Source organism: Chamaea fasciata, unplaced genomic scaffold, assembly GCF_029207755.1.
Source record: "Chamaea fasciata isolate MVZ Bird 193981 ecotype frontalis unplaced genomic scaffold, bChaFas1.0.hap1 SCAF_5, whole genome shotgun sequence".
NCBI classification, from domain to species: Eukaryota; Metazoa; Chordata; class Aves; order Passeriformes; family Sylviidae; genus Chamaea; species Chamaea fasciata.
The window spans coordinates 36,380,910-36,393,873 of record NW_027094090.1 but is presented as its reverse complement, the minus strand read 5'-3'; the positions used below and the strand labels follow the sequence as shown (position 1 = coordinate 36,393,873).

General features: G+C 39.3%; 1 protein-coding gene across 1 annotated transcript in view; it reads right to left on the bottom strand.

Annotated features, from left to right (window-relative positions):
- The window catches only part of TRHDE (thyrotropin releasing hormone degrading enzyme), a 213,232-nt gene that overhangs the window by 41,247 nt on the left and 159,021 nt on the right, over positions 1-12,964 (bottom strand). The window contains exons 10-12 of the mRNA XM_066183262.1: positions 11,603-11,691; positions 2,418-2,551; positions 2,264-2,319 (exon numbers count right to left, since the gene is read on the bottom strand). Coding sequence (XP_066039359.1) covers positions 2,264-2,319; positions 2,418-2,551; positions 11,603-11,691 — 279 coding nt within the window. The remainder of the gene's footprint in view (positions 1-2,263; positions 2,320-2,417; positions 2,552-11,602; positions 11,692-12,964) is intronic.

The window sequence follows — 12,964 nt, the reverse complement described above, 5'->3', positions numbered from 1 at the left end:
TCTCTTAATGCCTTCCTAGTTCTATTCATCATAAAGGAACATAGCAAGTATTAGGCCTATTCCTGATCCTTTTTTTTATTTGGGAGAAGGGGAATGAAAATGAAAAAAAACCCAGGCTTCTCCTAGCAAGTTACTACACTGTCAGCCAGCCAATCAGAATAACTTCAGCATCACTGAAATAGTTTGGGTTTTGGGTTTTTTTTAATAGGAAGATGATAGATTAGTAACGTAACAAAGATCAACAAGAAGTATACCCTACATGGCAAGTTTAGCCAGGTCCACACGTCTTATTGCTACTCTTGAACTACAGACCATAAATCTACTGTTTGCAAACAGATCCTTCCTCCAATCAGACTGGCTTATGAGGCACACACTCAAGGTAACACTACTGACAGGACTCTGGAAACGTATCTCTATTAGAAGAATATTTCCTCTTAAGTGATATCCATTGATGCACATACATTTATAGCTCCACTACTTTTTTCCACAGTGCATGAAGATCAAATGCAGCAGCAGTCTGCTGCAGACCACCATTACCAAAACAAAGTCAAGTTTATATAATGTGAAATCTTGTGAAAGATTTCACAAGGCTCTAGTATAGTTACCTCTGAAAAAGGTGCCGTATCTAGTATCCCCAAGTTTCCCCATTAAAGTACTTCAGAAATTAGTGGGGAATGCATTACTCATGTAATCTTTTGAGTGGTTTTTAGGTGGACAAAACTTGGCCAGACAATGCAGGTTGGGTATTTAATCAAGACCTCAACTTAATACTCTATGAACAAGACATCCTAGGGCACTGGCTCAATACTGACTCAGAAGAAAAACACTCACCTACAAAAACTGGCTTAAGAAACAGCTTTTTTCAAGACCTAGATTTTCAGAGAAGTCTAGCCACATCTGACTGCATTCAGTGCATGGAAAAAGAAGGTGACATACTGGCTCTGTGTAACTGTACGCTGCTTCTCTGAGGTGTGAAAATCAAGTAAAATTGGAGCAGATTATGACCGTACTAAACATTTGATAGTTCTAATAGTCTAGATATTTTTGAATAATCTGCAATATTCTTGTAGTCAGAGAGTAGACAAATCACAATCCACTGAAGTCTGATGTAATGACCTATTTCTAGTTTTTTACTGTTTCCAATGGGAAGATGTTACAAAGCAAGAATGAAGGGCAGTGCCAAAGCAAATTGATACACCTCTCTCCATGATACCTCCTTCCGTAATACATCTCTAGACTGTTAAGTAAGGGCTAATCACTACTTTATGTTAGTAGCAGGAACAGAGTGGTAGGGCACACAACTGTGTTTTACTGCAGTGATGCTAGAACATCACTGAGTTGTGACACTGTGACTGTAGCCCAAACACCTCCAGTGATCATTTGTAGTTAAATGTAAAGACAGAAGTATCAGGAATTCTTTTCATGCTTCCTTTGACAGGCAGCGCAAGTAAAATCACATTATTTGCAATTTTGCAATTAAATCTGTTATTATGCAATTAAAACCCTATACTAATGCTATGTTCCCAGGTACCTCAAAAATCAAAAAAGTTACAAATGTTCCACTATTTTCCTCTCATTTTACACTTTCACTATCAACAGATTGGATTTCAAAATGGGGACCAATCGATTGCCGCCATTTGTAAAGAAGGCAGTACCTAACCAGCACTGTACGTGTTAATTATTAACTCTCATCATAATAAAACACAAAATGTTGGATAAATTCCAGAAATGCTCAATGGAACTGCCGTTCCATTACACTTGAAAAGCACCACAGAGGAAAAAAAAGTCTGTTCTAGCAGATGATAAGAAAAGAAAGATACTGGAAAAATTATATAACAGTGCAAGTTAGAGCAAAAAAATTACTGAAGCTTGAAGGTGCCTTCCATTTCAAATTAAATACAGCACAAGGATCAGTGGTAAAAGAAAGGAGAGGTGGGACAACCAGGAGAAATGGAAGAAAAAACGCTCACTCATTAGAGAAAGAGGAAAGAGATTATTTATCTGCAAAGTGTTAAATTGAACTTCCTGCAAAATTGATCAAATCTCTTCAGACTCGGAAATACCCTACGGCAATTATTGATCAAGAGTAGTGAATGTGCTACAGACCATGTTTATGTGCTGTAGAAAAAAAAAATCAGGGGAGGGGAACTGAAGTGTGTTTAAAACACGCTTAACTTTGAAACACACTCAACTGCTGAGTTAATGGTTGCATGAGTTATTGCAGCGATGTGTATGAGGATAGATGATCTTCGGGAAAACATACCTGGCTAGATTGAATGCATCATCAATCAAGCCTGCTCGATTACTGACAGAGATAACCTGTGAGGGGCAAGCACAAAAATTGAACCATTTAGGGTGATGAAACAGTGAAGATTCATCTATGAAAGCAGATTTTAGGAATGAGAAGAGGAGCTTACCTCATGGTTCCTTGTTAGCTGATTAATTAGCAGCCTCCAATTCCTAATATCATAATTAACTCTAAAGTAGCCAGTCTGGTTGATGTTCCCCAGCAACCAACTTGCCTCTTCCAAAGCAGGAATTCTGTGGTGTTCTGGAAACGAAGAAGAAGAAGGGAAGGGGTCTTGGTTTTAAACTTAAATATTCTAAAGATCCATCTGTTACATTTTCCCTTTTCTAAATATATGTGAAGGCAGTAAAATTAATTCAAAGACTAACAAAAACACTATTTTTGATTAATAATTTCCTTTGTCTCTTCTGATGTAGAGAGATGCCAACTGACATTCCCATGGGAACCTTTTATCCACACAGAACCTCAAGTGTGCTTTTTCTTTCCTGGCAAATATTTTTTTTTTATAAGAGGTACCCACTTTAAGTCTGGTACCCTTATTCTGGCCACACTTAAATAGTTTTCTACAATTTTAACTCAAAAAATTCAATGGATGTGCTATAGAGAGAAGAGTAAACTTGTGATTAGAAGAATTGATTCTTAAGTCTTTCTGCATGTATTTGATTAAGTTTTTACACTGGATTTTAAAATAAAGTACTTCCAGTTGTACAGCTTCTAGCTCCTAAGCACTGAGAGCCTACTCTTTAAAGCCAGACCAATTAACCTTATATCACCTAACCTGTTCTTCATCTTTCCCCTTGTTTTAAGTAATCACTTTAGGGCTGAAAGTCTAAATTTATTATTGTTTTTGTGCAGCCAGGCATTCCACAACTATTTTCAGGAACAGGGATTTCAAAATTTCAACAACAGAAATGCCCTGAACTCAGAACATGCACTTCTTTTTCATTATGGCACAAAGCATCAGACTTCAATACCTCTGGAAGAAGTCCTCAATCTAGTAAATTATTTTGACAAAATAACTATGAATGGGAACTCAATAAAAATTCAGAAACACATTTTTCAACCAATAAAATTAGTTTGTACACTGTTGAAGGAATAGTCTTCTCATTCATTTTTTTTAAATAAAAAATACATAAAATTTACTATGAATGTATTTCCATTAGGGATTTTTTTGGTGTGCTTGAATTCCCTGGAGGTAACAAATGGGAAAAATGTTAGCAGTATGATCTTTACAATTCACACATACTATCATAGGCTTACTACAGAAATTGATTTGTTTCAGTCTTTCTTATGAAAAAAGTAATTTCTGAGGAAATAATAATTAATTAGGGCTACAGATAAAAGTTGTGGTTCTTTCTTGACTAACAGCAAACCCACAAAAAACTACTACTTTAGGAGTAATAAGTACAAAGATCAGCAAGACCCAAATCATAAAAACACGTAATTCTATGTTTAAATTCATGGACCCTCATTATGCACATGGATTCTGATAAAAAAACTCCAGGACTAAACAGAAAGTCCTCTTTTCTCCTAGGTAGTTCTGAAACCATTAAAATATCTGAAAAATATGCTTATTAAAAATATTAAGCCCAGAATAATGCAGTTGATGCCTGTTCAATTCAATTGTTATTTCTCTTTTATCTGTGGTAAAGGACCAACCAGACACATATCCTGAAGAAATAGGACTGAGAAAATCTGAATTGAGTCCCACAACTCTGTGGACTTCCCAGGTGTTCATACTGCCAAAGCACCTAAGCTGCTTTTGCCACACAATCTGATTTGGAACAAGGCTCTAACACTTGTGAGTCCTTTCTTCCACAAGGGGCTGTACAGACCAGTCCTAAGCAAACCCTCTTAGACTTGCTCCTCTGTTTAAATCCTTTTTTTCATCGGGTCCAAGTCAGAACCAGCCCATTGTTCCATCCCATTTAGAGAAGACTTGAATCCTGTTTCTTTGTAACCTTATACCATCTTAATGCAGTACAGCTTTCTGCCCATGCTCTTTGGTTGCAAACTAACCTTTAAATGCCACCAGTCCAGAAAGCAGCTACTTGTAACTGGTTAATCTTTGCACCTCTACAATGCTACATAAAGGCATACCAAATAGGCTATCAGCACATATTAAACATTATCAGGGTAGATAAATACATTAAATGGAAATTTTCAAAATCATGTATAATTTAAAAATACACACACCTTTTCTTCTTTGAGCATTTGTATTACATTTTCACCTCTAAAGTGAGGAAATTACTTATGCTTCAACAGAGTATTGAATGATACTTGCCAGTCAAATATGACAAGTTCAGAATAAGCAATTTCACATGTAACAGCTGTGCAACACCCCCAATACATATCTCTATAAAGGAGGACAGTATCTTTTCAAAGCATGATGGCGTTATTGCTGTTTCAGTCAGTTTAAATACAACCATAACCTCTTGCTATTATTTTTCAATAAGACCACTCATGCATTGACCTTCTCCTGAAATGAAGGACAGGCATCTTTCACACCTCCCCAGCTCACATAAAGAGGTGGCTATTTTAAGGGACTGCCTGATACATGAGCTTCATATAGTTCTATATAATTTAGTAGAATTTGATATTTGTATCTGTCAATTCTCATGCTTTCCTATAAAAGAAATTATTTCTTTTGGTAATTACAGGCACTAAACATTTCTGTACACCTGGGTAATGTTTCCACTTACCACAAACACATTTATTAGCTTCCCATTAAAGGTATTACAGTTAGCGAAAAGGTAGCAACACAGTATTTAACCCTACATTAAACCATTTGTGACTTTCTAAACAACAACAGAGATTTCATTTGGAATGAAATCTATCTTTGAAGATTTTACTTCACCTCTCAAAACTCAATCTAAAGTACATATCCTATTGTATTCAAGAGCAAAGGGAATTTTTTTAATCTCCTTCCATCAGAAAGTGTTTTTCCATGGTCATGTTTCAGATGTCTCAGAAAATAACACTGCTGTAAAACTTCTAGTTTTGCCGTATACACACAGGAAACATTTAGGAGGAAACAGTTAAAATTTATGACATTTGTTTTGAAGTAAAAAAATCAGTTAGTGTCTCGTTCCCAGTCTGTCTGCTCTCAAAGTGTGAGATAATCCCTCCAGCTGGTGCATGTACCTTGAAGTTCTGAGCTATCCCAGCAACTTCAATTCCATCAAAATCAGCATGTGAGGCAGGTCTGGGAGAAGGGCACCCTTCTTCAAGAGAGTACTGCCAAAACCATGGACCAAACACAGTTTCAGTACCATTTCAAGTCATCAGACTCACAGTTGTTATTTTAACTCTTCACTTCATACAGCCCCTAGCATACTAGAAATTGGTTTATGCTAGTAGAATCCCTACTGGGGGAACTGACTCCATTTTGCTGCAAAAATAACTGCACAAGTGTAGCACAATTTCTTGACAACAACAGCAAGCGAAATTTTTCTGACAAAAAAGTGTTCCATGAGGAATTTCACAATAATTTATACTTGCTTTAACTAAATTCTGCAAATCCTCTTGCAAGAACTTTTCATACAGGGAGAAGACAAGCCAGAAGAAAAATTTTTATCTGACTTGCCATGTTGCCATAGCTCCATGCTGAAAGAAAACATTTTGGTATAGAGATTAGCACAATAAATGGAGCACATCAGGAAATACGATCATGTTCCATCTCACATAATTCTTTCTTCAGACTACCCTTCCATCCATTAATATTCTTATATGATGAAACTGCTAATATCTAAGGTGATACACAATGTAAGCAGCAGTTTTCTGCTAGGATCTTCACTCAGTTGTTAGAATAAGGGGAATGATTCTGACTTCTTCTGTCAAAATTACACAGGATTTTAAGTCCTGTATCCCTGGTTCTCACTATGGCTGGCTGAAGCTCAAAGCGGGACCTGTATATTGATCTTTCTTCACAGTGCTTCCCCTCTTCCTGCTTTTGAAAGATAAAAGAGTGGAGTCTGGAAGGAACACAGGTAAATCTTGGCAGCTGAGTTTCCGAAAAGAAAAGAAATGGTATTTTTCTAAAGCTGCAACTAATGCCTGGCTCCCCAGCGGGCAGCCAGCAAACCCCAGCTCAGAAGCATCTGTCTTCTACAAAACACTTCCTGGAGGAGAATCTGACTGTTGAGTGGCTTAAAGTAGAGATTATCTTGTAGGAGGTGGCAAAGTAAATTGGGACTTACTGTTGGAAAGGAATCACCCTGTTGAACTTGCTTTCCTCCATCTCATGGCAATACTGAGGAGATATTAGGAGCCATCAGAACAGCAGTCACTTTAACTGAGGTAGGGAGGTCTACCAAAGGAGTATTTCCCTGGAACATAACAGCTCAGCTAGTGAACAGGAGGTGGGGATGGAAAGGGCAGGAAGGCAGACTAAAACTGTGTCAGCAAGATCAGCAGCACTTGCTGAGTTGCATTGGAGATGTTTCCTACTTGAAGACTGAGCACCAGATCAGTGATTCTCAGGGAACAGCAAGTATCCCTTTTTCCAAAGCCCTACTCACCTATTCGAAGTGGATGCTAGCTCAACCTCCTCACTTGAGGTCAGTTCTGGATTTGCAGAAACATGCACAGGTAAGCCTGTGCTTCCACACCTAGTACACCTTCATCAGCAATCACCAACACATTCCCACAAGCCCTGCTTAGCGGTCAGAGGGATGGAATGGGTTCAAAGCTGGTTCTTGGCTTTCTACCCACTGCTGATTTTGGGCTGATCCCAAAACACTGTGAATACATGTTCACAGATCATTACAGCAACCACAAAAGAGGCAACTTATCTAGGAGAAACAGAAACAAGCCCTGGAATATGACAGAGCAGAAGTTTGTAACACCAATGATTTCCACAATGCCAGCAAAATTTATCATTCGGGACTGGGGCACAAAGAGCACTGCAGCCATTTTAGCATGATGTTTCTGACCTCAGCATGGACAGGAAGGTTTGGCACAAGATGTTTCCTTTGGGACTGGTTTACAGTCACTTGAAGCAGAACAGCCTCATCCATGGCCACGGGGAGTGAACAGGGAAAAGGTGGTGGTGACCTGTTTGTGCAGCACTCAGAGCAAATGAGACAGCTCTATTTCACACACCAGACAAACTGAACCCAGTAAAGGGACCATCATCTGGCTGGTATATGAACTGATGAGTAGGAATACAGTTACATAAATGCTATGGTTCACTGGGTAAGGAGAAGAGAGACTGGCAGAAACACTTGCAAAATAAAAAGCTTTCAAAACTATGCTTACATACTTTCAGCAAACAGGTGGGAAGAGCTGTATTAGATTTTAAACATCTTGGATATTAGGCACCTTGTCAAACAAGTTGCCAGGGCCTGGCACTGTTGTCCCTACAGGATATCCTGCAAAGGACAATGAATTACAATTAAAAAGACACCGCGTAGCTGTAATTTCCAGTGTGTTCCTTCACTTCAGTGCTGTGAAGAATGGACAGATCAAGCACCGTTGCCAGCAATTGTGGTGACATGCAGTTATCTGAACTGATCCTGTTCAGCATATTGAACAACCAGTGATCTGCATGCTCACCATCTCTGGCATGTCGCCAAGGACAGACAAGATGAGGACAGAGCAGCAACTCAGTCATCCTGAATTCATGCTGCTCTCACAAAGCTGGAGAGCAGCCCTGGTTCATGAAAATACCATGATGAGGTCACACACACGATAGCAGGGAGGATGCAAAAATCAACAATTCTCTTTGTCTTTCTGGATGTACATGAAGGAAAAGACTCTTACATCAGCAAGTAACCATTCTTGGTGAGCTAGGGCAAGGCACTGGGTTTTCTCCTGATGGGTATTGTTATCTGAAATACCACCAAAAACAACGGAACATTTTTTGATGTATTTCTGTATGTAGCTATTTCAAAACTGCTGTGGTTTCATTTCTCTCAGATTACCCACCAACAAGGTTAATTTTATTGGAAGAAATAAGTGATATGCCAAGATACCACAGCAGTAGTCATCAACTTGAACCTTTTTCCCAGTTGGCAGCTGAAATTAGGTGTGTGATCAGTAATAATGACTCTGTTGGGTTTGCATGGTCAGGTTTGGTAGCAGAGGGGAGGCTAGAGAAACAGCTTCTGTGAGAAGCTGCCAGAAGCTTTTCCCGTGTCCAGCAGAGCCAACACCAGCTGGGTCAAAGACAGACATGTCACTGGCCAAGGCTGGGCCGACTGGAATTGGTAGCAATGCCACTGTGATAACATATTTAAGAAGAAGGGGAAAATAAAGCTCAGACATATTTGTGGCCAGAGAAGAGCAGGGTGAGACCATGTGAGAGGAACAACCCTGCAGACACCAAGGTCAGTGCAGAAGGATGGGCAGGAGGTGCTCCAGGCACCAGAGCTGAGATTCCTCTTCAGCCCATGGTGCAGACCATGGTAGGCAGCTGTGCCTCTGCAGCCCAAGGAGAACCACAAGGATGCAGAGATCCACTTGCAGCCCATGGAGGAGACCCACACCAGAGCAGGTGGATTCCTGAGAGGAGGCTGTGACTTTGAGGGAGGGACCCCATGTTGGAGCTGGGGAAGACTCCTCTCCCAGAGCAGTGGGAGAAACAATGTGTGATGAACTGACCATAACCCCCAATCCCTTCTTCCTGCACTGCTAGGGGAGAAGAGACAGAGCTGGGAAACAGGGAAGGCTGGGGATGGGGGGAAGGCATTTTAAGATCTGCTTTTACTTCTCATTATCCTGCTCCCATTTTGAGCCTGTTTTTCTGAGAGGTGAGGGATCTCTAACTCAGACCTTATCCCAGACCCATGAGAACTTTGTTACATTCTTTCTCTCCGTCCACTTTCAGAGGGGAATGATAGAGTGACTTCGGTGGGTGCCTGGTGTCCAGCCAAGGTAAACACACCACAGTAACAAGCAACAGAGCTTGTTCATTAGCTTGTTCATTCTCTCACTGTTCATAGCTCTTTGGTTAATTAGTTCCTATCCACTCTTCCAGTCACACTGGAAGCTCCTTCAGCACAATAGTTTAGTCAACACGAAGGAATTGCCAACTCTTTCCTAAAAAGCACACAGAAACCATCCTCATGAACAGCATTTACTCCAAAGTTGATTTGAGGATCTGCATTTAATTACACTCACTTGAAGAACAATGTGACCACTTCCAGTCTTCCAAATATCCTCTGGAGCAGTTTGTTTCACCTCCAGCTTGCAGACTTTTTCCAAGACTACCCACTGGGACAGTACTGAAACTGTCCTCTATACAACAGAAAGTCTTCAAGATTCTTCCAGTCCACAAGAATCAAACCTGGAAATTGTCCTTTGGAGTCTGAGAATGCCTCCCTCATCCCCATAAAACAAACATACCAGCTGCAGAAAAACTCTCAGGAATATCACAAAATCACGTATACCAGCCTCAATACATAGTAGCATACCTTCAGGCATGTTCTTACTGACATTTCTGTGTTGAGGAATTCTTCATCTGAGCTAGACCAGAGAAACTAGAAGCAAGAGGACATTCTTGCTGTAGTCACAAGTTTACAGTCTCATTTTCAATGAGGCACAGCAAGTGAATGAGTGAGTGAAAGTAGTGAAGAAGAACAAGGATAATGACAATAGATCACAGTGTCATTGATCTGCTACACATGAGACTGATGACTCAGAAAGGTTCCTCTTTAATTTCTATAAAGTAGCCAGCCCAAAATAATTGCTCACACTAGCCATCATTAATTTGTTGATTTCTTGAAGGCATTCCAATAGGAGCAGTAGATCTTAAAAGAGTGGGTAGCAGTTTTATGGACTTGTTCCTCCACAGCTCTCTGCAAGTAAAAGGCAATGAGGAAGCATCTATGTAGATAATAGTAATATACTGAACTTTGAAGGTGGGAGTGAAGGGAGGGAGGCATGCATGTGCAACCTAATGAGATGGGATGATCAACTCGCTCTGAAGACAGTGGGAACCTTTCTAATAACTTCAATGAGAGTTCAGTCGAGCCCTAAAGGACAAAAGTAGAGCAGGTCATTAAGGCAGACTCTGCAAGTGCAAACAGGTCTTGAAGCTTTTTGTAACTGTTAATGTTAAAAAGTACGGCCAAAGCACAAAGTTTCTGAAAAATGAGGCAGTACCTGTATGCTTTGATGAGATTATGTTTACCAAGTACAAAAATTGCTCTGGTTGCAGGCACATTTCTAGATCATTCTATCATGGGAGCAGCATAAAACATGTTACTTTCTCATAGGATGCAAATGATCTGGGCAGGAAACATATACTTCATACCACTAGGAAGCTGGGGTACTCAGATTTCTACTGACCACACACCATTCATTTCCAGCCCTTCTGGCTGCTAAGCCCTATGTGACTAATATATTTTAGCAACTTACAAAAGAGAAAAAAAACTTCTCATACAGGTTTGACTCCTCTCTCTCCTATTAATCTTCTATTAGAAGGAAATCGCTATGCCTTTCTAATTATACAAGAGAGGGTCAGCTCTCCCTCTACAGCCCACGTGTCAAGGGGTTGCATGCATCTTTCTTTTCCCTTCTATATAGTAATATTCTTTTCAAGTCTCCATGTGTCTTCCCTCACTCTCTTCAACTCTAGTCCAAAACTATTGGACAATGTAGCATGAAGTGCTAAGGAAATAGATAAATATTTCATGAAATTTCTGTGGTGAGCTTCCTTTCTTAGGTGATAAAAAGCCATTGGTATATAGCACTCTCCTCCAAACAATAACTATTACCGTTATGATCATGCAGGAACTGAGGAGGAAGAAAGTAAGTAGTAAGCAGAACAATGCACTTTTGAGGTCCAGCATATAGTTATCTAATAGAGAGAACAAATACTTTTGATAGATCAAAAAGGACAATTTTAATGACAGCAACTATTTCTCAGGCCTGGTTCACACTATGGACTGAGTTAAAAATGCTAGAATTCTACATGTACTAAATTATACTCAAAATATCTGCTTAATTATACAATATTACATTTAACTTTCACCAATCAATAAAGTGAATTGCGTTTATCAATGATTTGATATGTCTTGCCAAATATAAAATACTAAGCACTTTACATTTCTTTGTAAATACTTTACATTGTACTCTCTAAATTCTGCAGTATTATAAATCTACATAGTTTCTCATCCTTCATTCCTCCTCCCTCCCTTCCCAGCTCTGCCTTTTTTGCAATTCATTTTAAGCAGTTAAAACTGGGTGCAGAGCAACTAAACAATTATCTAGGATCAATTCCAAAGATACATTTGAGGAAAACACAAGTATGCTTTATGAGATTCCACTGGGAGGAAAGTTTATTTTTACCTGATTTGTTAGACACCCATATAATTGCCTCTGATGAGATGTGGCTCGTATTTCCTACTGCAATTGTTAATGGAATCTGCCACAAGTAGCTGCAAGACAAAGGAGGGGGAATCTAAGAACAAAAATACTGAACTGATTCTTCTCACAGCAATCAGGGATCATGTCAAAGAAATTAAAACACATCTCAGTAGCAGTGTAAAGATCTGTGGATTCTAACAAGTTACTTTGACTTTGCAATGAATTTGCATTAACAATAAAACAAAGAAAAATAATTTATTAAAAAAACCCCAACCTAAATTATATTTTACATTTTTTCACACATTATCATCATATGAGGATTTTTTAACAAAACTTTTCCTAGTTTAAGAAAATACTTCACAAAAGAGGAAATAATGTTTTTTTTATTAAAAGAAGAACACTTTACATTTACTTAGAAAAAACCTCCACATAGGACATGCTTTGATTTATAGGGACTTCAAAGTTTAAAAATACCATACTCTTCTAGAAACTTCTTAAAAAGCTACAGCATTTAACTGCTGCTGTTTTATAAAAACAAAATGAATGGGACAGATCTCCACTTCTTGGCACCATTTATGACCACCTACGCAAATGCAAACGGGACAAAACACACTGCATGTGGGTTTGGTGATACACTGGTATAATTAGACTCCATCTTCCCTACAGGGTATTACAAATTGTTTCTCATTTGAAGTAAATGTTATAAATAACATCTTTATCTCAATAAACAGAAATTGACTGTATGAAGTGAATATTTTTAAGAACAGATGGAAGGGATTATTTCCTTCATGTCTTCATCATCACCTCTACTTCTTAACTCTCAAAAGTAGCATTTCACCAGTCAGTGAAAAAGCAGACATTTCCCTCATAGGCCTGCCATATCATTTGGTAAATCATTAAAGGGAAAGCACTCAGTGATGGTACAGGTGGTTCCTTTGCCTTAGGTGCCTTACAGGTGGTCCTTAGGTAGGCAGTCACTGGGAGTACGTGTGCAGTTAAGCAAGGCAGCATGGCAACAGACTGGCCCCAACCCAGATATCACCATATAGTACCACTTTCATACAAGTAAGAATATCATTTTAGACTGATTGCATTAAAATAGTGCAAAGATGAGCGCGGGCCAGTTCTCTCCTGCTAGTACACAGCATTTCAAAACTAGCCCACGGAACTGAAGAAAAAATTAGGCTTGCTCCTTTCCACTTACACAGAAGCCTGCTCCATTGAATTACAAACACCACCCAAATGTGCCACAGTCAACATCGGCTGGCTTCCAAGGGTTGCCTTGCTGGCATGACTTGGAGGCTGGGGGAGGGACAGAGCCCTGCCCTGCCACCACACTTGGCT